The 25,613-nt window shown below is 33.0% G+C and overlaps 1 protein-coding gene across 3 annotated transcripts in view; it reads left to right on the top strand.

Moving 5' to 3' along the window:
* The window catches only part of LOC118188783 (MSL complex subunit 3-like), a 136,407-nt gene that overhangs the window by 44,776 nt on the left and 66,018 nt on the right, over window positions 1–25,613 (top strand). For all 3 annotated transcript variants that reach the window (XM_085817821.1, XM_085817825.1, XM_085817826.1), the window contains one exon: window positions 14,223–14,365. In XM_085817821.1, coding sequence (XP_085673947.1) covers window positions 14,223–14,365 — 143 coding nt within the window. The remainder of the gene's footprint in view (window positions 1–14,222; window positions 14,366–25,613) is intronic.

Consider the following 25,613-nt stretch of genomic DNA (forward strand, 5'->3'; position numbering starts at 1 on the left):
AAATTACACTTAATCTGTAATGTTTTCTCCAGAAAGGATTACTTTATAATACAAAAAGGTACATTGAATCAAGTTTGATATGTAAAATAAAAACATATGAGCAAATTTTTAAAAAAGGAGATTTTTTTTTTACTTTATTTGATACGTAAATATTAATAAATTATTTTTAAAAACGTTATTTAGCATCATGATCATTTTACAAAAGTAGCATTCAGTTAACATGCAATTTTATACATTTCATGAGATTTATGAACAGGAAATATTTTCTTCAACTTAGTTTTCAGGTAGGCAAATGTTTTGCAGTTTTAAAATTGGCTTATAATATATTAGAACAAAAATGGAAGTACCTTCATATATATATATATATATATATACACACACACACACACTGTTGCTTAAAGTTTTGTCTGTATGCTTAAGTTTTACAGATATCAGAGCGAGAATTACTTTAATGAAATGCAAGGAAAGGTATGTACTAAATTAGCAGCGTGACCAGTAGCACATTTTGCTTTGAAAAGAAAAGAATGAAATATGATAGTAGAATGTAACATCTTCATTTACTAAAATAATTTAAGTACACATAACTTGGTATAAATCAAAGTATGTTTAAAAATGCTGCAGTTAAAAGCATAGAAACTACAATTCATTTTCAGTTTCAAGTTAAATTTACTTAAGGGGGAAGTTCAGTCTTGTTTTATCTAGGCTATTAGTATAAAATTATAATAATATTGTTAAGTTATTTTCTTTCTTCACGTTCGTACGGGGTTCGTAGATTTGGAGTGAATAACGACGACACTTGATGAAGTATCAAAACACACTTTATTTAGCTAATACTGATCAGGACAACTCTAAAGTCACATTTTACAGTCGTTGAAGATCTAATATAAACATGCTGACACGATCAGCGACTCAGCCTTCTGGTTATCAGGCTATCACGGTGGAGACAGCTTCACTGCAAAGCTCCAGAGTACAGCTCCCGACTCTGCTTGGTCGTTCTCGGAACTCCACGTACTTTCTAGACTCTCCACGCTACAACTCACGACACACGAGCACAGCTCCCGACTCTTCGGTTCAGTTATTGCCAGAGGTCAACACGCTCTCTCGACGATGCACTAACCGCAATACACTAACAGACTCCTTCGGTGCGCTCGACGACCCACTCGGCACTCGCAGCCCGGCTGTCAACTCAGGGATTGACTCGCTAGATGAGACACCAACTCGATATTATCTCGCACTCTATGCGAGGCACACACTCCCTGACTGTGGACCAGCAGAGTTTATATAGCTTTCGGCTTGTGTTCGAGAACATTCTGGGCTAAACCTTTAAGAATTCGCTCCAGAAGGTTCTCCAACCGTCTATGGCATGTCACCAAATGTGGCAACCCTGCCTTCCCTTGCCATTTTATGGCAACCCTAAAAGTGCTTTGCGGGGAAGCTATCTCACCGCGCCTGTGCATTTCGTAACACTGCCCCCTCCCAAGGACTGCACGTCCCGGGCAGTACAATCCTTGGTCAGCAGCCAAATTCGATAGAATTCAAACTTTTAAAAACATACAGGTAACATAACTAAAGAAACAAACATTTAAATTACATACAAACTTTACACAGAAACTAGGTAAGAAAACTCATGCGCAAGAATTATGGGTACCCCTAAAAATGAGAAGCATATTTACACTATGTACAAGTTATATACACAAATTAAACACATCACAATTTCAAATGATACAAATCAAAGTTCTGAAGGAATTTCAGTCTCTGCCTTTACATTAAAATATACCCGGGTCAAATACTTTTCCACTGCATTTCTCAGATGTATTTCTGTTTTGCATATCACATTCTGGAGATTCAGTTCTTTCAGGCTTTTCGTCCACAGGAAAATCTAAAACAATTCGTACACCACTCTGTAGATCATACACAGCATGCGTATAGTTCACCTCGGTATCTTTAGCAGATGGTACATGCTTATTTACCTCTATTTTCTGAAAACCAGTTCCGATGTTTGCACCAGGGTCTTGAATAGAATAAGATCCTTTACAAGCAGAAGTATCCGGGTTTAGAATCAAGTCCTTGTCTGCAAAACCTGCACTATGAGATGCACACATAATTTGCAAGGTGAGTGAATTTTCTTACAATACTGGAGCACACTGCTTAGCTGTACATCAGCTTCTCCCATCTCTTCATCACATGCACTTTCAGATGGTTTGAGACTTGCTGAGTGAGTTTTCATAACTTCACTATCAGTTTCTAAGAACTTGACAGTCGCATTTTTACTTTCTTCTATCTCTACTTCAGGCATGTGAGAATCAAAATCTTCCTTCCCGTCTTTTATTTCTTCATGTTTACATTCTTTTTCTTTAATCTTGTTAGATATTTCATCGATAATTTCTGGATCTTTCTCAGGCAGTTCTTTAGCTACTTCTTTCATTTCTTCATCCTTGGATTCTCCAGATGCCACTACTGTAATTTTCACATCTTCTTTTATGGCTCTAGTTACTTCTATAAGCTCCACTTTAAGTGGTTGGAATTGCTCTCGCACCTGTTCTTGACTGACATTTATTTCTTCCCGCTGGGCTTTCTTATCTTCCAGTCCGGCTTTCATCTCTTTCAGTCCGGCATTGATCTTAGCTGTTATCTCTTTATATCCAGCTTTTATCTCAGCACATCGGGCTTTTATTTCAGCTTTCATCTCCTCCTGTCTGGCTTTCAGCTCGGCTAAAAGATCCATCAAAGTCTTCATTTCTTCCACCATGGCTTTCCTCTGCAGGCGGGTCACTGGCATTCACTCGCAAATCCCACTTCTGACACCAGTTGTTACGTTATTTTCTTCCTTCACGTTCGTACACGGTTCGTAGATTTGAAGTGAATAACGACACTTGATGAAGTATCGAAACACACTTTATTTAGCTAATACTGATCAGGACAGCTCTAAAGTCACGTTTTACAGTCGTCAAAGATCTAATATAAACACGCTGACACAATCAGCGACGCAGCCTTCAGGTTATCAGGCTATCACAGTGGAGACAGCTTCACTGCAAAGCTCCAGAGTACAGCTCCCGACTCTGCTTGGTCGTTCTCGGAACTCCACGTCCTCTCTAGACTCTCCACGCTACAACTCGTGATGTACTCGACGAGACACGAGCATAGCTCCCGACTCTTCGGTTCAGTCCTTCCCGGAGCTCAACACGCTCTGTTGACTATGCACTAACCGCAATACACTAACAGACTCCTTCGGTGCACTCGATGACCCACTCAGCACTCGCTGCCCGGCTGTCAACTCGATCGGCTCCGCAGGGATTGACTCGCTAGACGAGACACCAACTCGATACTAACTATCTCGCACAGTCTATGTGAGGCACACACTCTCGCCCTCTCGACGAGGCACACTTCCTGACTGCGGACCAGCAGGGTTTATGTGGCTTTCGGCTTGTGTTCGAGAACATTCTGGGCTTAAACTGATAAGAATTCGTTCTAGAAGGTTCTCCAACCGTCCATGATATGTCGACAAATGTGGCAACCCTGCCTTATCTTATTTTGTGGCAACCCTAAAACTGCTTTGCTGGGAAGCCATCTCACCGCGCCTGTACATTTCGTAACGTTTAATACCTGCCAGAACCGCTAGCTTAAAAACTTAACTTATGGGGTTAAACAGAATGCAAATTTAAGTAGTCTAATACTATTTGAATTAATATAAATACATTAATGTTCTGCATGATGACGACTAAAGCTTTCTGGCTCTTTGATTAAAAATAAATTACTACACTGATGATGGTTTATGATTAACATTATCTTTTGTTTATTTTACATAAGTACTAATAAGTATGTTTAATACTGGAAGTTTTATGCATTAAATTATTAGTCATCTATATGGCTATTTTACACATTTCCGTAAACTAGAAACAAATACACGATTAAAAAGTATTGTGAGTGAAGATCTCCAGAATCAGAATACAGATCTTTAATTATGGTAACAATGAGATTTGTTTGCAATTTAAAATATTTTGTGTCTACATTCACGTGCATTCTCAGCAAAATAAAAAGAAAACATAAAGATAAATAACAGTAAAATTGTAAATAATACTGTAAAAAAAGTTTAAAAAGGCCATGTCAATAATATAGCAAGACTAAGTTTTTGAAGTCTTCCTTCAAAAACCAGTTTAAGTTCGAAACTTTCTTATCTTCTTCCCCCTTTTTTTTTAACATTCCAAAGTAGGGTTATTGCATTCATTATGCAAATTTCATGTTCTGGCGAAATAGAAATTGTCATTTCGTTTGCTGGAAATATTTATAGCAAACATTGTATGCAAATAATCGAGTGAAAAAAACTCAATTGTGGCTTGAATATTTTCTTTATTAAATAAATGAAAAATTACCATGTAATATTATCTACATGAAGCTCTTTCTTCTAGTGTTTGTGTAGTGTGTTCCTCTAGTCCTCTAGTGTCCTATCTCCACATGAAGCTCCATTCTCTAGTGTTTGGCATAGCTATTTTCAGAAAGCTCATTTAAAATATGTACTCCAATGTAAAAATTATGGAATTTTTTTAGCAGTATTAGTACTATGTTAATCATTAATAAATAGGTATGAAATTAATCCACAAATTTATGAGTTAGGTACCCAAAATATAATTATGCATAGCTCTTAATGTATGCATTTGCTTACATAAAATGAATTAAATACACCCCCCCCCCAAAAAAATCTGAATGCTTTAGGCCCAAAGGGGCTCTTTTTCATTTACACACACATACATGTTTCGAGAGCATTTGGGCTAAAAATATTTAAAAAAAGCACATCTTTAGAATTTCTGATAGTCTTGTGTGCTGGAGATAAAAATGTTTCTTTCTATACATTGTTGCCACTGCTTGCCATGAAATCATTGAATTTTTTAATCAGAAATTTTACAAAGTATTAAGTAGATAATAAAACGAATTCAAAATTTGGGTACCCAGGTGCCCATATTTAGATGGATTACTATGTTATACAAAATTTGATGGCTCTAAGTACTGTTGTTTTTCACAGTGCAAGAAACACATGCAGATTCTTCATTATTTAATTTCTTTAAATGTAGTACTGGGCAATAATATTTGGTGGCAACACTGAAAAGTTTCAACGCTTTTAGTGGTTAGACGCAAAATACCACTTATAGTCTAATATCCCTTCTGGGCTAATGCTCCTTTAAGTTAATAATTTAAGTAACACAGTGTCAGTAAAATTATGCAGTTTAATAGCTAATAGCATTGCCAAATTTTATGTTAAAGTATTAATTTTAATAAATTCTTAATTAGTTGAATGATTAAGAGAAAATATGGAAAAAAAAAAAAACCAACAAAGGGAGGAATAGTTTCATGAAGGATGCATTTCAAAAACCGTGTTTCTACGCTACTGGGAAAACCAGAAAAATTTAGGGAATTAAAAATTTAACCAAAAAAGTCGGAATTTAATTATTTTAGTCAAAATCTGGAAAAGTCAGAGAATTTCATACTGCGAGTCCCCAGAAAAGCGAGTTTTGCACCAATGTTGGAAGCAATCACTTTCTTGGCAAATTATGTATCTCATCAGCGTCAGTCGGGTATTTGTGTAGAACCAATTTTTGCAGCTCTAATCAGATTGTCTTTAAGAAAGGGAAAGCAGGTTTCCAGCAACGTTGAGAATCGAGAGACTCGCATACGCATGTGCAGTGCATGTTGAACCAAAGAAAATACCTTCCCATTCTCATATGAAACAAAATCAGTTTAACACATCAAATCGGTTAGTATACAGTACACACAGGATTTGGCGGCATTATGATGAGCAGTAAACATGTCATTTTCGTGTTGGCGAAAATTTTCAAAATCATGCCAAGGCCGTGCCGTATACTAGGATTTTACCACAAAATCTTTTAAACCTCTTTTTTTTTTTTTTTTTTTTTTTTTTTTTTTTTTTTAATAAATGCCTTATTTGTCATTTAGCAGTAAAATGAAAAAAAAAATAGCAACCAGTTATGAGTTAATCAGGTTAACCCATTTAATATAACTATATTTGCCAAAATATCACTGATTATTGTAATTAAATTTTTAAGTAATTTATTTTAATGGTATTCGTACCATTTAATGTGGTTTCTTCCCTCTAAATTTATTTAATACATAATAATACTTTCAATTTTCAGGCAGTTTTCTGTGGCGTAATCCTGAAACTAATTCTAGCAGTATGATGACATACTATCACAAAATGTAATGCCCATGTTTTTTGCTTATGTATGCTGCTAAATAAGTATAAAATACCTGAATTTATTTTAAAATATCATTAAATATATTTCTTGCATTTAGCTGAAAAATGTCTGCAAAGAGATTTTTTAATGCAGATTGGGCAGATTCTAATTTCTGTCTACAGTAGAGAAAACAACTCCTATTATAGTTATAAACTTACTTTTTTGTGCATAGGTTCCAATATTCCATGCAATATACATACATCAAGATATACTGAAGGAAATTACCTGAAATGTTTTATTTTTTTTAACCCCATACTGCAGTAGAGTTTATAAATGTGGAAAATTATGACGAATAATATAAATAAGACTTGTAGGGTCGTACTTTATTTTTCTAATAGTTATTTTTATTTTAAGACAGCCTTTGTTTTATTTCTTCAATTTTCCTAACATAATGAGTTTTCAGTTTTAAGCCTTATACAAATAGGGTAGAAACTACTATTTAAGCTGAGATCTGAGGTACTTCAATGAGAGAGTTCTGCCTTTTGGCCACGTTGTACGGGTAAAGCTTGCTAGGTCACAGCCGTACTTATTGCTTGCCTGTTAGTCTACAACTGTGATTTTTAGGTCCAAGCCATCTACTGTGCAGTTTAGGCTGTTTATTCTTTTTTGCTTTAGTTTAATTTTGCATTTCCTATTTTAAATTCAAGCCAAAAAGTTTTGGCTTCTAGTACACTCAAGAAGGGTCATCTGTGAAGCTGTTTGAGGTCAAAAAAAGATATTTGAACCCCTCTTTGGAGTTGTTATTTACACATACAAGAACTTAGTGAATAGTTGCTACGGAGTTCTATAAAGTTCTAGCAGTTAAAGAACTTTATTTTAGCTAGAACATTACAGAGGGGATAGGTGTGTCTTTGGATAGAGAGCCGTGTAATTTTATTCATATTTTAGGAGTTATCAGAGGGATTTCAAAAGTCCTGTATATGCTGTTTAATGGCTTAACAAGTTCCCCATTTGCTTAATTTTTTAAAAGAGCTGTTTAAGAAAAGGGAAAAAAAAAAAAAACTGATATTATAAACATTTTCTGGATAGTTGGGCTTTTTCTTTATACCAGTGCAAACAGAAAATTGAATATGAATGCAAGCGGTACAATATGATGCTATAAAGCAAATGCTACTGAAGTAATATCTGATAAAAGGTTTTAGAAAAATTTGAATACCATAGAAACTGATGCAAGATTTTGGACATTAACAGTAAATGTCATCTTCCCCAATTCATGTAGAAATATTACAATGTTATTTTAAATGCTGAAGGTGGTTAATAATACCTGTGTGATTTTCAAAGCACTGAGATCTTTAAGAAAAGAATTTTGCCATGTAACAGCTATCTTTATGTTCTCTATGAAATGTAATTTGGGGGGGGGAGATTTAACTGGCAAATTTATTCATTCAGTGCCTTTGATTTTAAGAAATCCATTAACTACTCATTTGCTAGACATGGAATGTGTCATCAGTGGAAGGAAGAAAGATTCATAGACACTTCTGAAAAGTTTTATATAGTATTTTAAGGCTGTGTGTACCCTGCTGGACAAATACAGAATATCTGTGAAGCTACTGCAAAAGAATATATTCAATATTATTCCTCCTCATGCCATCAGATCTGTACTGTCATTTTTATTCACATTTCTTAATGTTGGTAGGAATATTATGTATTCTTGATTTCATCCAAATGTATTCGCATTTATAAGCTGAACGCTAAACTCAACCTCAGCATGTCAATGACAAGAAACACAGGCACATTGTTATAGATTTCAGCTCATTGAACATTTTCTATACCAATTCAAACGAACTCTTTTTAATCCAAAAAGGGGCTTTGTTCCTGAAGGATTATTGTTTTCATTTTGCAATTTTGCTTTGATTCACTACATATGGCGAATCACTTTTCAAATTGTTGCCACAAAGTATTATCGCCCTGTGTTATATTTAAACAAATTAAAAAATGAAAAAATTAAATAATGAATCTGCATAAATGTATGTATATTTCTTGCATTGTGATAAAACAATGGTACAAAAAGCCGTCAAATTTTGAATGACATAATCCTCCTATGAATATGAGCATGTGGAAGACCAAATTTGGAATTTGTTTTATTATCAATTTCCTATTTTGTAAAACTTTAACGAATTTTTTATTAACAAACTCAAGGAGGATTTCAAAGCAAGCAATGGCAACGTTGTACGGGGGGGGGGGGGGAATTATATCCAGCGCATGACTCTCTGTATCGGAAATTCGAGAGATATGCTCGTTTTAAAATTATTTTGCAATATTGCTGTTGAACTGAATTTTATGGTTTAAGTGCGAAGAACGTGATATTTAATATATAAATGTAGCACACAAAATTTTAAAAAAAGCCCCTTTGGACGTAATTTAAAATCTGAAACATTTCAGTTTTTTTGTGTGTGTTTGTGATGTCAGAAGCACAAATCATTTCAGAGTTGCCATGCTACCGGGAAAACTGGAAAAAGTCAGGAAAACCAAAAATTGGCCAAAAAAGTTGGGGAATTTCATAAAGGCGATCTCCCAAAAAGGGATTTTCGTGCCAGGGTTGAAAGCGATCATGTTCTTGGTGAATTATGTATCGCGTGCGCGTCATTCGGACAGCTGGCATAGAGCCAATTTTTGTAGCGGCAATCAGGTTGTCTTTCAGAAAGGCAAAGAAAGTTTCCAGTAACCTCTTGAATTCAGGGGCTCGCATGTGCATGTGGAACGGAAGAAAGAGTGCAAGTCCTGCCTCGTGGTTAAGAGAGCTCGTTTTTCTGTTTTCAGTTAAAAAGTCTGGTAAGTTAAATTTTGTAATCTTTTACGTCTTATTAACTTTTTTAAATGTATGTTTACTTAACACTCTATCATATTTGCTTGTTAAAATGATAAGAATTCATGCAGTGCATTTTTAAAGTTAAAAGAAGTTTATTGTTGCTTTTTGAATTGTATTTTGTGCAGTTAAACAAATCAGATTGAACTGTTAAGCTTTTTAACATTGTTGGCGGCGTGTATATATTATGATTATCGGACTTTGAAATTACGCAAAAAAATCTTATACTCTATAAATTTCATTAAAAAAATTGACTTTGTTTTGTAAATGGCAAAATATTCTTTTCTCCCACCTTTTTTTTTTTTTTTTTTTTTTTTTTTTTCTGTTCTGTTCTGAATTCGGTTTTCTATTGTTTCAATTTTTAAATAATTCACATTTAAAATTTATTTTTGAGAAATAAATGGTGATAAAACTTGGCCAAATTCAGAGACAAACATTAAGTATTAAAATGTTTGCCCCCTCTTTTTATATACACTTCATGTAGTAAAAATAAGTAATCAATACTGCTCTTGATTGAAATTTCCAATTTTGCTGTGCCTTTACCCGATGCTCGTACAAAACAAAATGTTTTAAACATTTTTCTTTTTTATAAATGCCTTGTTATTTTGCAGTAATAGCAAGTTATCATGGCTAACCATTCAGTATAACTATATTTGGCAAAATACCATTAATTAATCTAATTCACTTTTTAATCTTCAATTAATTAACTTTATTTAAATGTTATTCATGTTGTTTAGTGTTGCTTTTTCCTTCTAAATTTATTTCTTATTAGTTAATACTTGAATTTATTTTAAAATGCTTGAATTTATTTTAAAATATTAAATAGATTTCTTTCTTTCCTTTAGCTGCAAAATGTCTGAAAAAAAGATATTTTTTAATCCAGATTGGGCAGATTCTAATCTCAATCCTCAGTGGAGTCCATGGTTCCAACCTTATCGAAGGAGCTCCTAACATGACAAGATTCACATTTTGCCAAAAAAATATCGTGCTTAGTAGCATATGAAGGAAAGCAATCACAAGCCACATAAAGTGTAAAACATAAGAAAATCATTTCTATGAAGACGAATTCGGAAAACTTGAAAAACTGAAACACAGCAGGCTTCGGCACTAGTTGCTGAATCATCAAATTTAAACTCCTTTGTAACTAAGGACAAAGTTTTAGCTGTGGAATTACTGTGGACTATGAAACTTGTTTCTTCACATGTTTCTTATAATGCATTTAATGATGTTGCTCTTCTGTTCCAGAAAATGTTTGATGATAGCAATAAAGCTAAAGCTATGACCCTGGGATGTACAAAAATGTCATATTTAGTGTCATTTGGTTTAGCTCCATACTTAAAAAAGATGCTCATTTCTGATCTTAAGAACACTGAATTTGTAATTTGCTTCAATGAAGCGTTAAATAGAATTGTCCAGAGAGGTCAAATGGAATTTTTTGTTAGATTTTGGGACAGTGTGATGAATGAAGTCAGTACAAGATACCTCACGTCAATTTTTTGGGGACATGCATCTGCCAATAACCTTCTGAGAAGTATCTTTGAGGGAACCACAGAACTAGGTAAAAAGAAATTGCTGCAAATATCATTAAATGAACCAAATGTCAATCTTAAATTCCTCAGAGATTTAAAAGAAAATTTAGCAAATAATGATGCCAAATAATATTGGGTCCTGTGGTTTGCAATGTTGTTCATGGTGCCTTTAGAGCTGGCCATAAAGCTACTGACTGGAATTTAAGGGCATTATTTAAAAATATGCATAGAGTATTTAAAGAGAGTCCTGTTCGTCAAGCAGACTATATAGCCATCACTGACTGTACGACTTTTCCGCTAAAATTTTGGGAAGTAAGATAGTGTGAAAACATACCTGTTGCTGAGAGAGCTATTGATATTTTTCCTCGTGTGAAAAAATATGTAGAATCATCCGAACTACCAAAAACTGTGTCAGTTGAAAGACTGAGAGAAGCTGTTAAAGATAAGCTACTTTTGGAAAAAATCTCTTTTTTTTATTTCTGTTGCAGGAGTTTTACATCCATTTCTAAAGTCATTTCAGACAGTTGATCCTTTGTGCCCCTTTCTATATACTTTCCATAGTATGCTAAGTCACCTTCTCTCCAAATTTGTCAAAAGAGATATACTGCAAGAGGCAAAAACTCCTGAAAAACTGATAAAAATAGATATTTTGGATCAAAACATTTTTTGTAATGTTGCAGATATAGATGTGGGTATTGCTGCTGGTGCGAGTTTAGCTAAAAGTAGGGTACTTGATTTTAACAAAAGAGAATTTAGAACTCGGTGCAGAGCATTTTTGGTTAAGCTGGTATCAAAAATATTTGAAAGAAGCCCATTGAAATATAGCTTAGTTCTTCATTAGATCATTACGTCTAATGAATTTTTATGTGAGAAAAAGATGGAGAGGTTATTGCATATACTGTACGAAAGTGAATGGATAAATTCCACAGTTACAGATAAATCAAAAGTGCAGTTTAAAGAATTATTATTCAGAAGTAAGGGTGTTTGGAGAAATACTTTTGTTAATTATGCTGCAATGTGACCTTGATCATTTTTATAAGGACTTGATTAATAACTCAGATTTTAAAGAACTTTGGAGTATTGTAAAACTAGTTCTAATTTTATCACATGGCAATGCCATAGTAGAAAGTGGTTTTTCAGTTAATAATGATATGTTGGTGGAAAATCTCCAAGAAAGTTCTTTAACAGCAATGCGAACTGTTTATGATGCTATAAAAGTAAATGGAGGTGTGATGAATATTAATGTAACGCCTGATATGTTACGATATGCCAGATCTGCTCGTGGTGCATATCACCAAGCACTCGAAGACAAAAAACTGTGTGATAATTAACATAAAAAATATTATTATACAAAAGGAAAGCACAGACACAGATTAAAATTTTGGAGTCAAGAAACAAAAACTGAGCAAAGAAGTTTCTTCAATTGACTTGCAAATTGCAGAGTTAAAACAAGAAATCTAATTTGTTGCTTATTTTTCATTAGTATTTATTCTAATAAAATTTTACATTTAACATATATTATGTATACTTACATGAACAGTTTTGCATCAGGGGGAAAAAATGATTTTTCAACCTTTCAGAATTTAGCAATGTTGAAATATCACTGAGGTGATTGTTTGCCAATTATATATTATTTAATAAGATGGATATATATTATTTAATAAGATAAATGGGCCCCGCACTGCCATTTTGTGAACAATAACTTCCACTCCAGAATTTATGTACAGTACAAAGTCCGTAATCTGGATGTCCATTATCCGGAATGATCTATAATCCGGACCTCGAAGCTACAAACTTACACATGCGCGTTTGATGTTCACGTCCACTACGCTTGTGCGTAAAGCCAGTAAAGAATTTACCAATGCGCGCTTCCGATAGTGAGGAAAGTAACGGAGAAAGTTGTTGAAAACAAAAAAATTTCGATTGATAAGTTAGTCGGTATTCTCGATACAGCAATTACAGGACTTGAACAATGAAACTTTGTAACTGAACAAGAAATTTTGTCTGTTTATAGAATTAAAGAGAAAGTATTAGCTCAAAAAACGAAGCAACTTAAAACAACTTACATTGATAGAAATGTTTACTAAAGTAAACAAATAAATATTAAGCTCTTTTTTTTTTGTAAATTTTGATACTCTTTAAGGTCATAATTGCTTTTTATTTCATAAATTACGGTTTCATATTTTTAATTGTATAATTTCTGCATGCCATCTTACTAGATTTAAATGGATATTCTATAATCCGGAAAAAACCCTAGTCTGGAATCGTTGAAGTCGTCCCAACGTGTCCGGATTACAGACTTTGTACTGTATATTACTTTTTAATATCATTCAAGACATAATTTTATCACAATTAATGGTGGAGAAAATCTTATGTTTAAAAGTTCATACAGAAAAATCAACAAATTTCATTTCTGATTTTATTTTAGATGGAATGCATTGTACTTATTTAATTTCTTTTGTAAATGAAAGTTATCGAGGAAAATGGAAAATAACTCCTGTTGTAGTCATAATAGTAATTGTTTGGGTAATATACTTTATATATATGTATATAAGTCATATGCAATTAGCAAGTTTTTGTGTTATCAAGTTGCACCATAATTAATTTACCAACACACATTCCGTTACAGTTTACCAACAGTTAGTTGTGCTCACTTAACGCTCACTATGTGGTAGACTGGAATTTTCTTAAAACACACCTGGAAAACCTGGAAAAGTCAGGGAATTTCATTCTCCTGTTTGAGTGGCAACCCTGCCATGTGTTTTCTGACAGAAAAGCCTTTCTCGTTAAGCTTTCTGTACACATTTTGCTATGATGATAAAAGTTCCATTGGCAGGTACAAGCTGTCAATTCAGCCGCCTAGCAGTCAAATTTCTGTTACTGTGGGCAGTAGAAAGCAGTCTTGAGGAGCAGTTGTTTTCCTTCTCTGATTTCATCTTGGGCTCATAGCAATAATTTCAAAGTATTTAAATTTCTCTCTGTGATCTTAAATTATCTTGAAGTATTCAGCCATCTGCCACTTCTGTATCCAAGTGACCAATAGCTGTCTTCTTTAAGATTTTTCTTGTAGTGCCACATAAGTGACTCATACAACTCTTTTGTACCTATAAATACTGAAGTAAAATCTTAAATTATAGAAACTATACTTTTCAGAAACAGGTAAAAAATTGAAATGAATAATGATAATTAAGTTTGATTTTTGCTCATTCCAGTAAGGAAGTTAATGATACTGATTGATTACTTTATGCGGTATCATTGTTTTTACATATGTAAAAATATTTTGAATGTCATTGTAATTATAACAAGTAATAATTTATTAAAACTATCTACATTTTTGTTTTTAAAATTAATGTTATGAATATCTGTATGTATTTGGGGAATTTATATAAGTGGTAAAAATTATTTCCTATAAAATTTGCTATTTGTATTTTTTAAGTAAATGCATGTTGAGAAAACCTATCTAAAGTACTACTGAAATCCCTAAAGAATTATAAATGTGACAGCAACAATTTCAGTCATTGGTTTTGTTACTTTTAATCTGCATATTGATTATAGTAAAAGATATTATGTAACTGAGAATTTTTTTTATTCTCATTGTAACATCAATACATCAGTTTTTATACAAAAAATTTTTTCTTTCAGTTTGTAAAGTTACCTTGTCAACCCAATGTGATTGATATTTTAGAAGCATATGTCAAACATTTAGCTGCAAACTTATTATGTGCATCACCACCAAAAAATGCTAAGAATGGCAAACAGTTTATGCCTGAAGATGTGCAAAGCAAGTATGTAGATAGTTATTTATAATGATATATCTGAATTTATTCTAGTGTTTCTAGTATTAACTGTTAAGTTACTAGTTAACATGATTGTTATGGTGGTTATTGAGTTTAGCTGTTGTATCATTGCTCTGATTCAAATCCAGGAGAAGGTTTAAATGTTTGTAAGTGTAATATTACCTATGTGACGCAAAGTTATTTAAAATACTAGCAAGCCAGTCCTCTTGAGAGGTTTAATGGTATGAGAAGAGGTGTAGGAGGCCTTTAGTTCTGTCTTGTGAAATTTTCTCCATCAAAATTGGGATAAAGCTTCCCCTTTCTTGTGAGTGTAATTTGGTGCACCATGAGCATCTTTTCTTGTGATAGGAGAGCTAATGACTTATGGATATTTGACATTTCTGAGAAATATAAAAGTTTATTATTATTATTATTTTTTTTTTTTTTTTTTTTTTTTTTTAAGACTGTAGCATGTAAACAGTTTTTATTCTTACTTTCATTTCACTAAATAAAATGCCTCCATATTGAAGAACTGATCATTTATTAGCATAAATCTGTATGATCAATAATTTGGTTCCATAGCTGTCTGTCTGTTTGTTTGGCAAAACATCTCAAACCCAAAATATTGTTGATTTTACACCTATCCCTGACGCCAACCTGGCAAATCATTATTTCTTATTTTTGCTTTCATTACTGCATGGCAATTTGAAAAATTACTCACATAGTGATGTCTAAGCATTTTTTGTAATATTAGTAATTGAATACCAGAGAGTAAAGATAATCTTTTATGATGATATTATGCTTGGTGATAATTGCAAGCTTCAGCTAACTTTGCTGTAATTGTTGAGTGTTTTGAGGAGGAGAAATTTAACAAAAATTTCTTTCCAGATGTAAAAAATAGATTTTGTTAATGATACTCATAGACCAAAGTACAATTTGAATTAAGAATAACTTATTTGTTATTAAGAAAAGCCCAGAACTGGCACCAGAACTAGCATGCACAAATGCTACCAGAATGCAAAAGTGGAAACTTCATAATCGGAAAAAATATACAACCTCAAGCATTTAAAGGGGTAAAGATTTCTGCCATTATCTGTCATGCAAATAAAAGGCATGGATGATGCAAACATTAATGAAAAATCATTTTACACATGAGGCTCAACAACATTTGAAATTGTTTGGTTTCCCTGATAATACAAAAATTGTCCTGATTATAGAAAACTGTTCAGCTCATACTTCATTTAAGAGGGTTTAATACCCCTTTCCCATGTCGATTTTTAAAAACAGATGGCGCTACGAACATTGAGCGATAAAGAGTCAAATCTGTAATACTACCTACAGCCTTGTTACTGTGGCAACAATGCTTTCCTTCTTTTGTACTCGTTTGACGGAAAAGTAAGTAAGCCATAAAACACTTAAACACATCCCCTCAGTTGAATAAAAAAACCTGCTGTCATTTCCTCCGTCTGTGACTCAAAGACTGCAGGGTACATTTTTAGAACTTTTCCACGTTTGTGTTGAAAGATATAAGAAGTTGCAGTTTCATTTCGCAAAATTTGTTCATGACACTGGATCGCCTTTTTAATGTTGCATAATGTTTTGTAATTTGCTGTTATTCTACGGAAGAAAACGGTTTTTAAAAATACCAGGTTTTAAGCATTTCGGTTATTTCATCGCTACATAAAAATTATATATAAATGATTTTATACTTGATGATATGTGTATACAAATATAGGATACACATAATATTATAAATATCTGTAAGTATAAAATACAGAGCTTTACATATATTTTTTACTTGTGTTATAAAATCGTATAACTCTCCTATCTGTATTTTTAAATTCAAAAGTGAATAAATCATTATCAAATCTTGCTAGTACACGGAGAAATAGTTTATGTATCTATACATATATCCGTAGTAAAAAATACTATTCTTGATGGAATATCTTTGGCAGCAATATCAAGATGTAACGGAAATTAGAAATCGATTACTAACATGCATTTTATTACAAAAACATTAGCAGGGTGTATATTATTTGCGCAAAAACCTAGTGTGAAAATAATTTGCGGCACATTATCCGAGTTCCGCTTTGAATGAAAACTACATAAAATGTTAACGATCATAAAGTAACATACACAAAGTGCAAGTGTTAACGATGAATGATCAGTTTCAAGATTTCACTTGATACTGAAATGCTTAAAATCAAATTGCCTTGCTGTGTACCAGGTTTATAAAGTACAGCAGATAATTAAGGGGTATCAGGTTTATAAAGTACAGCTGATAATACATGATAAGGGAGAAGAAATTCGAAAATTACAAAATTCAGTATTATATTTTAGTAAAGTAAAATGATACATATTATATATACATCCGGAAAAGACAATATCTAACATATATATCATCTTTTTAGAGGAACAAATGGGAAATAGAGTATTGAAAATTGAATTTTTATTTTAGCATTATTAATTTATATATGTATAGAAAAAGATGATATGTATTATATATACATCTGGAATAATGATATATATTATATATACATCTAGAATAATGATATACATTATCTATACATCTAGAATAGTGATATACAGTCAAAAGTCGTTAATTCCGACACCCATAATCCGGAATGATCTATAATCCGGACCTCAAAGCTACAAACTTTCTGCACATGCGTCGCGTTGATGCATGCGCATAAGACCTTTACGGCTGTGAATATGCGTGTGCGCGTGCACAAAATATGTTTACGAATGCGTGTTTAATGTAAAACGGACGGTATAAGCTAAGCTAAAATTATCTAATTCAATTAATGTTGCAGATTGCGTTGTTCCTTAATCTTCGAATTGGATTCGGCTTATTATTTTTTGCAGACTGTTAGAGCAATTTTATAAAAGTAAGCTTGAACTTTCGATTATGTCAAGTAGAATTTCTGATATATATTTACTAATATGTAAAGGATCTACAAAGCAAAAGTATGTTTCGAAGTCCATTAAACAAAAGTGGAATTGCTGCAAAAAATGGATAAAGGCATATCCTTTGTTTATCTAAACATTAATGTGTGTTTATTTTTAATGCTGCGGCGCGCAATGAATTGGAAGTTGATCTGTCAGCACTATCCTTATCTTCAGAGCATATGTTTTTATTTTATTTGGCTTATAATTCCTTACTAAATGTAGTATTTCATCTCGATGTACTCCATCTTTGATATGATTTAAATCAAATTCCTTGTCATTATAATTCACTTCCGATAGCGAAGAAGTAATAGAGGTTATTGAAAACGAAAAAATTTCGATTGACAAATTAGTCAGTATTCTCGACACAGCAATTATAGGGCTTGAACAGCGGAAGTTTGTAACTGAACAAGAAATTATGTCTGTTTATAGAGTTAAAGAGAATGTATTATCACATAAAAAACGAAGCAACTTAAACAACTTGCATTGAAAGAAATGTTTATTAAAGTAAACAAATAAATATTAAGCTTTTTTTTTTTTTGTAAATTTTGATACCCTTTAGATCATAATTGTTCTTTATTTCATAAATTACAGTTTCATATTTTTAATTTTGTAATTTCTGCATGCCATCTTACCAGATTTAAAGTGATGATCTATAATCCGGAAAAATTGATAATCCGGAATCGAAATCCCGATGAGTCCGGATTAACGACTTTTGACCGTATATTATAAATACATACGGAAGAGACGATATATAATATATATATATATATCGTCTTTTAGTAGGGATGCATTTGGATTTGCTATGAATAAATCTGTTTCATTGTTGAGGAACAAATGGTAAGAAGAGTATTGAAAATTGAATTTTTGTTTTAGCATTAATAATATATATATAAACATAGAAAATGGATTGACTAATCAAAATATATTTATGCATAATGTATAAATAAGCATTGTAAAAATACTTTTTGGTAATCACCTTTCTATGATGGCCACTTTTGAAAATAACCAGTATTGTTGAAAATATAAACATCGGCACGATCTAACATGACCGAAGCCTAAAATGATCTGGAACACTGAATTGTTGTCTCGGAGAGGTTTGATTTGGTTTATGTGATTATGGCAAAGCCTCAATGGCTATTTGCCTAAGGGCAGGGATGAATTTGTGGAGGACTTTCTAAGGGAAACTGGATTGTATACATGCTACACATGGGTAAAACCACACAAAACACCCATGCAGCCAGCTTGTTCATGGGATTCGAGCCTTGAACTGAACTACTAGTGTTCAGCGACTTTACCACTTGGCCCTTCATTTCAAAGCGGATTCGCTAAACATGAAACAGAACAAGGTACCCTTACTGGATTTAGCACCCTGTCTTTTTCTTCGCTCTCCTATAAAAAACAAAATAGCAAAATTATAACTGCATTTCTAAAAAGATGCTTTGCTGTATTCTCATAAAATCTTTATTGATTCTGCGCTGCTGCAACCGAAGTATGATAATTTTAAATTCAAAACTAGGCAAAATTTTATAACATTACTTTTACAGAAAGTGTTCTTTATAGTAATCCTGTATCTTTTACAAATGGAACCCTGCATTTGTTTCTTTCAAAGCGCTTATTTTCTGCACAAAGTAATTTCAGTGTAATGCTGAATTTTGTCTAACTTTGAACGAAATAATACTAATAAAAAAAGACAATGTACATAATAAGCAAAGATATTACAGAACATAAACTAACTCAATTACATTGAATTACCAGAGAGGAAAAAATACTCCAATGACATAACTCTCTGAAAATTCATAAACGCTAAATTAAAAATAAATTTTATAAAATGTTTACTAATAAATACAAGTATTCAAATAATAAGTTTCTTTATTATTATTATTATTATTATTTTTCCACCTCTACATATACCATGTTTATGGGAGTGTCGCAGACAGTTGTGCTCCGAAATTTCATTACTGTATTCAAAGAGCCTAACCAAATTCTAACGTTCAGTTCCTCCCTAAATTCTAGCGGCCGAACGCTAAAGTCGCCGAACACTGGTAGTTTCACCCAAGTTCAAGCCTCGATGAACGAGTTGGCTACATGAGCGGTTTTTGTGGTGTTCCAAATTCACCTGCTTTGGCATAATCAACCTCTCTAAATTAAGATTAACCACGTGACTTTCTTGTACACAATATTTAATAATACATAATTTTTCTTGCATTTCATTTAAACTTATTTGATTGAATTAAATCTACTTCTTCGAGAATGCATAAACCACAATAGAATAAATGCACTCTTTAAAATTTACTATGTAGCATATTCGGAAACTAAGCATCGTTTCATTCTAGCACCGTCGCAGCGCTGTGGTAGGCGTCCCGCGCATGCGCACTAGTCTTTCTTGTTCACTGACTTTCAATTGTCGCCATTTTGGTTGCTCTATGTTGTGTTTTCAGTTTGCTGTGCACATTCAAAATGTTTAAGACAATTAGTTCTCCCGCTGACAACGAGATTCGCGCCGTGATTAAGTTTTTGAACACGAGGAATGTTAAACCGGCGAAATTTATCGTCAAGTGACAGGCGTTTACGGTGAATACGCGATAAGTGATGGAATGGTAAGAAAGTGGGTAAGAATGTTTAATGCAGGTCGAACAAATGTCTACGCCGAGGCTCGGAGTGGTCGGTTTTTTGTTGTCACCGATGATTTGGTAAGGAAAGTTGATGAAGCAATTCATGAGAACAGACGCTTCACAATGACAACTCTTTCAGAGGCATTTCCACAAATTTCACGTACTGTTTTGTTCGAAATTGTGTCTGACTGCTTGAATTATCGCAAACTGTGTTCCCGATGGGTTCCAAAAATGCTCACTGATGTTCACAAAACAAAGCGACTTGGTAGTGCCCTGACATTTCTCACGGGGTACAGTGATGAGGGAGAAAACTTTTTAAACCAAATTGTGACAGGTGATGAAACTTGGGAGTGTCATTTCGCACCAGAATTGAAACAACAATCGATGGAGTGGAGACACACTCATTCTCCGAAAAAACAAAAGTTCAAAGTGACAATGTCATCACAAAAAATCATGTGCACTGTCTTCTGGGATAGGAAAGGCATTTTGCTTACTGAATTTCTTCCCAGAGGTGAAACCATTAATGCGGCACGATATTGTGAGACTTAAACAAAACTAAGGCGTGCCATTCAAAACAAACGAAGAGGAATGCTCAGTAAAGGAATTGTGTTGCTCTATGACAATGCTCGACCCCATACTGCTGGTGTCACTCAATCGTTAATTCGACAGTTTCATTGGGAGCAGTTCGATCACCCGCTGTACAGCCCGGACTTGGCGCCATCTGACTATCACTTGTACCTGCACATGAAGCGCGAGCTTGGTGGCAAGCACTTTGGATCTGACGATGACACGAAAAATGCTGTGGGGTCGGGGTTATTGAAACTGGCGGGAAGTTTCTTTGACGATGGTATACAAAAACTGGTCACCTGCTATGACAGGTGTTTGATCATTGGCGGAAACTATGTTGAAAAATAGTTTAAGACATGTATTTTCATGTAAAAATAAAATTAGATTCGAAAAAATTGTTTTACTATTTCCCCCCCCCCAAACGGTACTTAGTTTCCGAATACGCCTCGTATATTTGTTTACCATAGCGACACTCTAGCGCTAGGTTCACTTAACAGCATTTTTTGTTCATATTATATCTCAGAATGTACAAAATTTATATCATTTGAAGAATTATCTAATCGTTGCCACATGTTCTATTCAAATACTATAATTAATCTAAAATGATGTATAAAAGAAATTAAGCAAACAAAACAAAAAAGAAACAGTTTTTTCACAGACGATTCAGTATTTCTCATTCCATTAATTCAGTTCTCACTTTCAACCAAGGCAAAAATACATAAAAACTCAAAATATCTATATGAAAAATTACGAAGTAAATCTTAAACACTTATTTTCTCGAATAAATTCGATGGTTAAATGGGTTAAGCATGATTTAATTCGCAGTAATAAAAGAAGGCGTTATCTTTGTTGTTGCAAAGTCTTAGTCTCTCTAGATTGACAACAAATCTACTATTCTGCTGTTTCAAATGTAAACAAATATGTCTGCCATGTTATTTAAAAATTAGGCTTAACTGCATTTAAACAGCTTTTAAATTGTTGATAATTGTACAAACATTGCTTGCAGATTTACTAAAGGCACAAAACTGGAAAATAAGAACATAACTCAATCATTTTTAAAGTAAAAAATGCACGATTTGCAAACATGTAAGAGTAAAGAAACTGAGATCACTGGTCCGGGTAACAGAGTGGATCACTTATTTTTAGCAGTTTTGTTCTTCTAACAACTTGACTGATGCCATTTTGAATTCTTTCCGTGTCTTTTCTCGTTTGTCACACCCTCTATAAAAAAGGGGGGACAGGAATTCCTGCCAAACTACAATCTCAGCCCTGGCCTATGTAGTTTTTATTGTTTCCTCCACCTACGTCACATGACGAAAAGGAAGTTGGTTATACCCGGAGGGGTTTTGCACCCTTTTCTAAAAATTTTTCGGATGCAAAGGACGGCACCTCTCAGGTCAGTTTTTTCGTTTCTATTGTCTGTGTTTTTTGGTCCTAACAAGACCCTATGATGTTTGTTTTCTTACAAATTTAATTGCATTTTTATTTGATTACAGCACTATTCTCTTTATAAAAGTTATATCTTCTTTAAGCTATACAGGACCAGCCCGTACGTTGTTGTAATTTTTTGACTAATAGCAGACCGCTATTTATTTTATTTTAATTTTAATTTTACATTGCTCGGAGTTTCAATTACTTTGAACACCCTAATGTGTTTTTCGGCGGACGCGTCGGAAAAAAGGAACAGAGCAGTGAAGCTCCAAAAAAAGATTTATTCGGGAATATTCATGTTTTTTACAAAAAAAATTTTTCGCACTAAACAAAAGCTTCAATGGTCTGTTTTGGCGAAATGCGTAATGGTATTTAGCCTAGTTCGATACTCAGTTTTTTTTCCCTTGAAAAGCCAATTGAGGGTACGAGTGGGCTAATTTACCATTTTCCGCTATGTAATTATTGTATTTTTGTATTGTTGCAAACTATGTTTTAATTTTTGCATTTTATTTATTAGCATTTTTTCAGTCCATATATTTTATATGTTTTAACTTTTCATATATATGTCATACTAAGAGCAAAACAAGGAAAAGCCGGAGCAGTGTCGATGCGTGATTAGACCCATATTGAAGAAGAATTTTGATTGCATAGTATTTAAAGAACTTGGCAGTCGAGGCAGATTTTAATTCCATTTTTATTTCCAATTGATATTTGTGGCCACAATCACTTGGCACTCTAGTCGTGCCTTTCCACAGAAGATTTACATTTTTGATACTGTAGGGATAGAAAGCAAGCCAGCGAAATTACATTTTAGCACGGTAGAGAGCAAAAGCTGAAGTGCGTAGTTAAGCAAGAGGGAGGCACGCGAAAAGAAAAGTTTTGGTTTACAATTCGGTGATTGGTCGTCAAGAGGCATCTGGTATTAACGGTTACGTAAGATCGCATGATTAATTTGAATGACATAATGCAGATAAGTTATTAGGATTTTAGAATAGAGATTAAGAATTAATGTTTATAGTTATATTATAATTCTGATTCATACATTTTTATCTTACATATTACCCCTTCAAAAAGAAAAAGGCTTAGCGGCAGAGAAGCCTTTTCTCTCTCTTTAAGAAAGAGTTAAAGCACTAGCAAATGAAAATGAAAAAAAAAAAAAAAAAATAGATCATAAAATTTTTGTCCTGTAAAGTATAACTTATAAATATCAATTTTTTAAAATAAATGTTTAATTTTTAGAGTCATTGAATTTTTCAGCATTTCAGTCCAAAAGTCTTTTTGTTTGAGAGTTCACATAATCATAATTCTTCGGGGAAGGTTCTTGTTATCACAGAATATCACAAAATAAACTTTTACATAATCATTACTTATAATTAAATGTAATGCACATAACTATTTATGATACTTATTTCTATACTGATAAATTACAATTTGACATCATAAATAATAGGATTAAGATTTTCAGAATTTATGGTTTCACCGTTATCATCTTTCATTTACAATTCCTGATTTTACCAAACTGGAAGCCTCGCAATACTTCTAAACAAACATATCCATCAATAGGGCTGTCCTCTTGAGCTAACCAGTGTGCTCTACGCATTGGTGGCTCAGGGTGCCTAGGCAGTTACTTGAAAAGGCCTCCGTTCCTTGCATTAAGGTAACTGGCCTTTGAGAACTGCACTAATACATTCCATAATAAAAAAAATATAATAATAATCATAATAATAATATAAAAAATTTACATGCATTCATAAAATGAGAGCCTCCAACATTATCTTGCATGAAGAGGGTAAAAGGAACAACTGTACAGAGGTAATTACAGGCTTCTGTTGAAGGAACCAGTACACCCTCATCATACTATACTTAACACACAATAACCCATAAATTTTAACATGCATTTACCATAATTTCATATTACTTATCTGTACTAATTTCACTTATTTTTAACATCTTTATTTTTAGAATATTTATAAAATTCGTATTCAAAATTCTCAACAAAATTTCAAAAACATAAAAACTTATCTTAATATCCTTCCCAATGAATAATTTAAATAGCTTAAAATTCGTTACTTAATTGGCTCACACATAATTATGAAAAATTAGAAAAATTAATGAACAAGAATTTCAGATTTTCTCAAAACAAATTGCAGAAATTTTAACCAAAGTTGAAATGAAAACTATAGAATCCACAGCACATTAAATAATTTAGTTCCTGAGCTAGATTCACACGAATGTAATAATTTTTGAGCTGTTGAAAAAGCGGAAGTGCATATAATTTTCTGTCGCACATACTTGCAAACACTAACTCAGATCGACCTTGAACCCGCTGTAATGCTGAATTCCTAAACGGTAATTTACTGATGATTTAAAGCACTTTTTTTCTAAATATTGTAGAGGTCGCGAAGCAAATTAAATATTCCTTTTCACTAGGCATTTGAACTTCTCAATTTATCGAGAGATTACTTTCAATTTGTAAATACTACGCGTGATTTTTTTTTTTTTTTTTTTTTTTTGAAGCACTTGCAAAACACCACAGCAGAAGAATGATCTGTTATTTTTTAAACACTGACAAAACAAACTTGATGATTCACTTCTTTCACATTATCTTGGATTTATCACAAAACGATTTGAAGAGCTGAATTAAATTTTCCATTGAGGTTTCAGGCTGCAGGAAACTATCCTACTGGCTTAATTGTCATAATAAGAGCAAAACAAGGAAAAGCCGGAGCAGTGTCGAGAGCGTGATTAGACCCATATTGAAGAAGAATTTTGATTGCGTAGTATTTAAAGAACTTGGCAGTCGAGGTAGATTTTAATTCCATTTTTATTTCCAATTGATATTTGTGGCCACAATCACTTGGCACTCTAGTCGTGCCTTTCCACAGAAGATTTACATTTTTGATACTGTAGGGATAGAAAGCAAGCCAGCGAAATTACATTTTAGCACGGTAGAGAGCAAAAGCTGAAGTGCTTAGTTAAGCAAGATGGAGGCACGCGAAGAGAAAAGTTTTGGTTTACAATTCGGTGATTGGTCGTCAAGAGGCATCTGGTATTAACGGTTACGTAAGATCGCATGATTAATTTGAATGACGCAATGCAGATAAGTTATTAGGATTTTAGAATAGAGATTAAGAATTAATGTTTATAGTTATATTATAATTCTGATTCATACATTTTTATCTTACACACACATATATATATATATATATATATATATATATTTTTTTTTTTTTTTTTTTTTTTACCGTCAATCTATTTTTTATGTAAGTTAACTTTTCACATATCACAACGGTCAGATTAATTTTTTCATGCATCAGCATGTCTTCCAACATTAATTTTGGCAGTCTTTTTCGGGAGTTTACAATTTTTTCCAGTTTTTCCAGACAAAAATTTCTTCTTAGTTTATATTTTAGTAATACAGCGTTGAAATATTTCATGGAGCTACAGCTCCTGGTAACTTTTTAGCAAGATCGCTGCAATGTTTCTACCTACTACTATTATTTCATATCTTTTTGCAGCATTATGTGAAAAAATTTTTAAGACCAAATAGGTCTTACGTCTAATTACTAGTTAGCTTTACAATTTCTTTTTCAATATATATATATATTTATATACGTTTGGTGCGACTTATTTCAACCAAAATACGAGGTGCACATCTACATGTTATAGCAGTCCTATATACAAAATTTCAACGTTCT

Source organism: Stegodyphus dumicola, chromosome 1, assembly GCF_044657685.1.
Source record: "Stegodyphus dumicola isolate Sdum_Otavi_A_Nest chromosome 1, ASM4465768v1".
Taxonomy (NCBI): Eukaryota; Metazoa; Arthropoda; class Arachnida; order Araneae; family Eresidae; genus Stegodyphus; species Stegodyphus dumicola.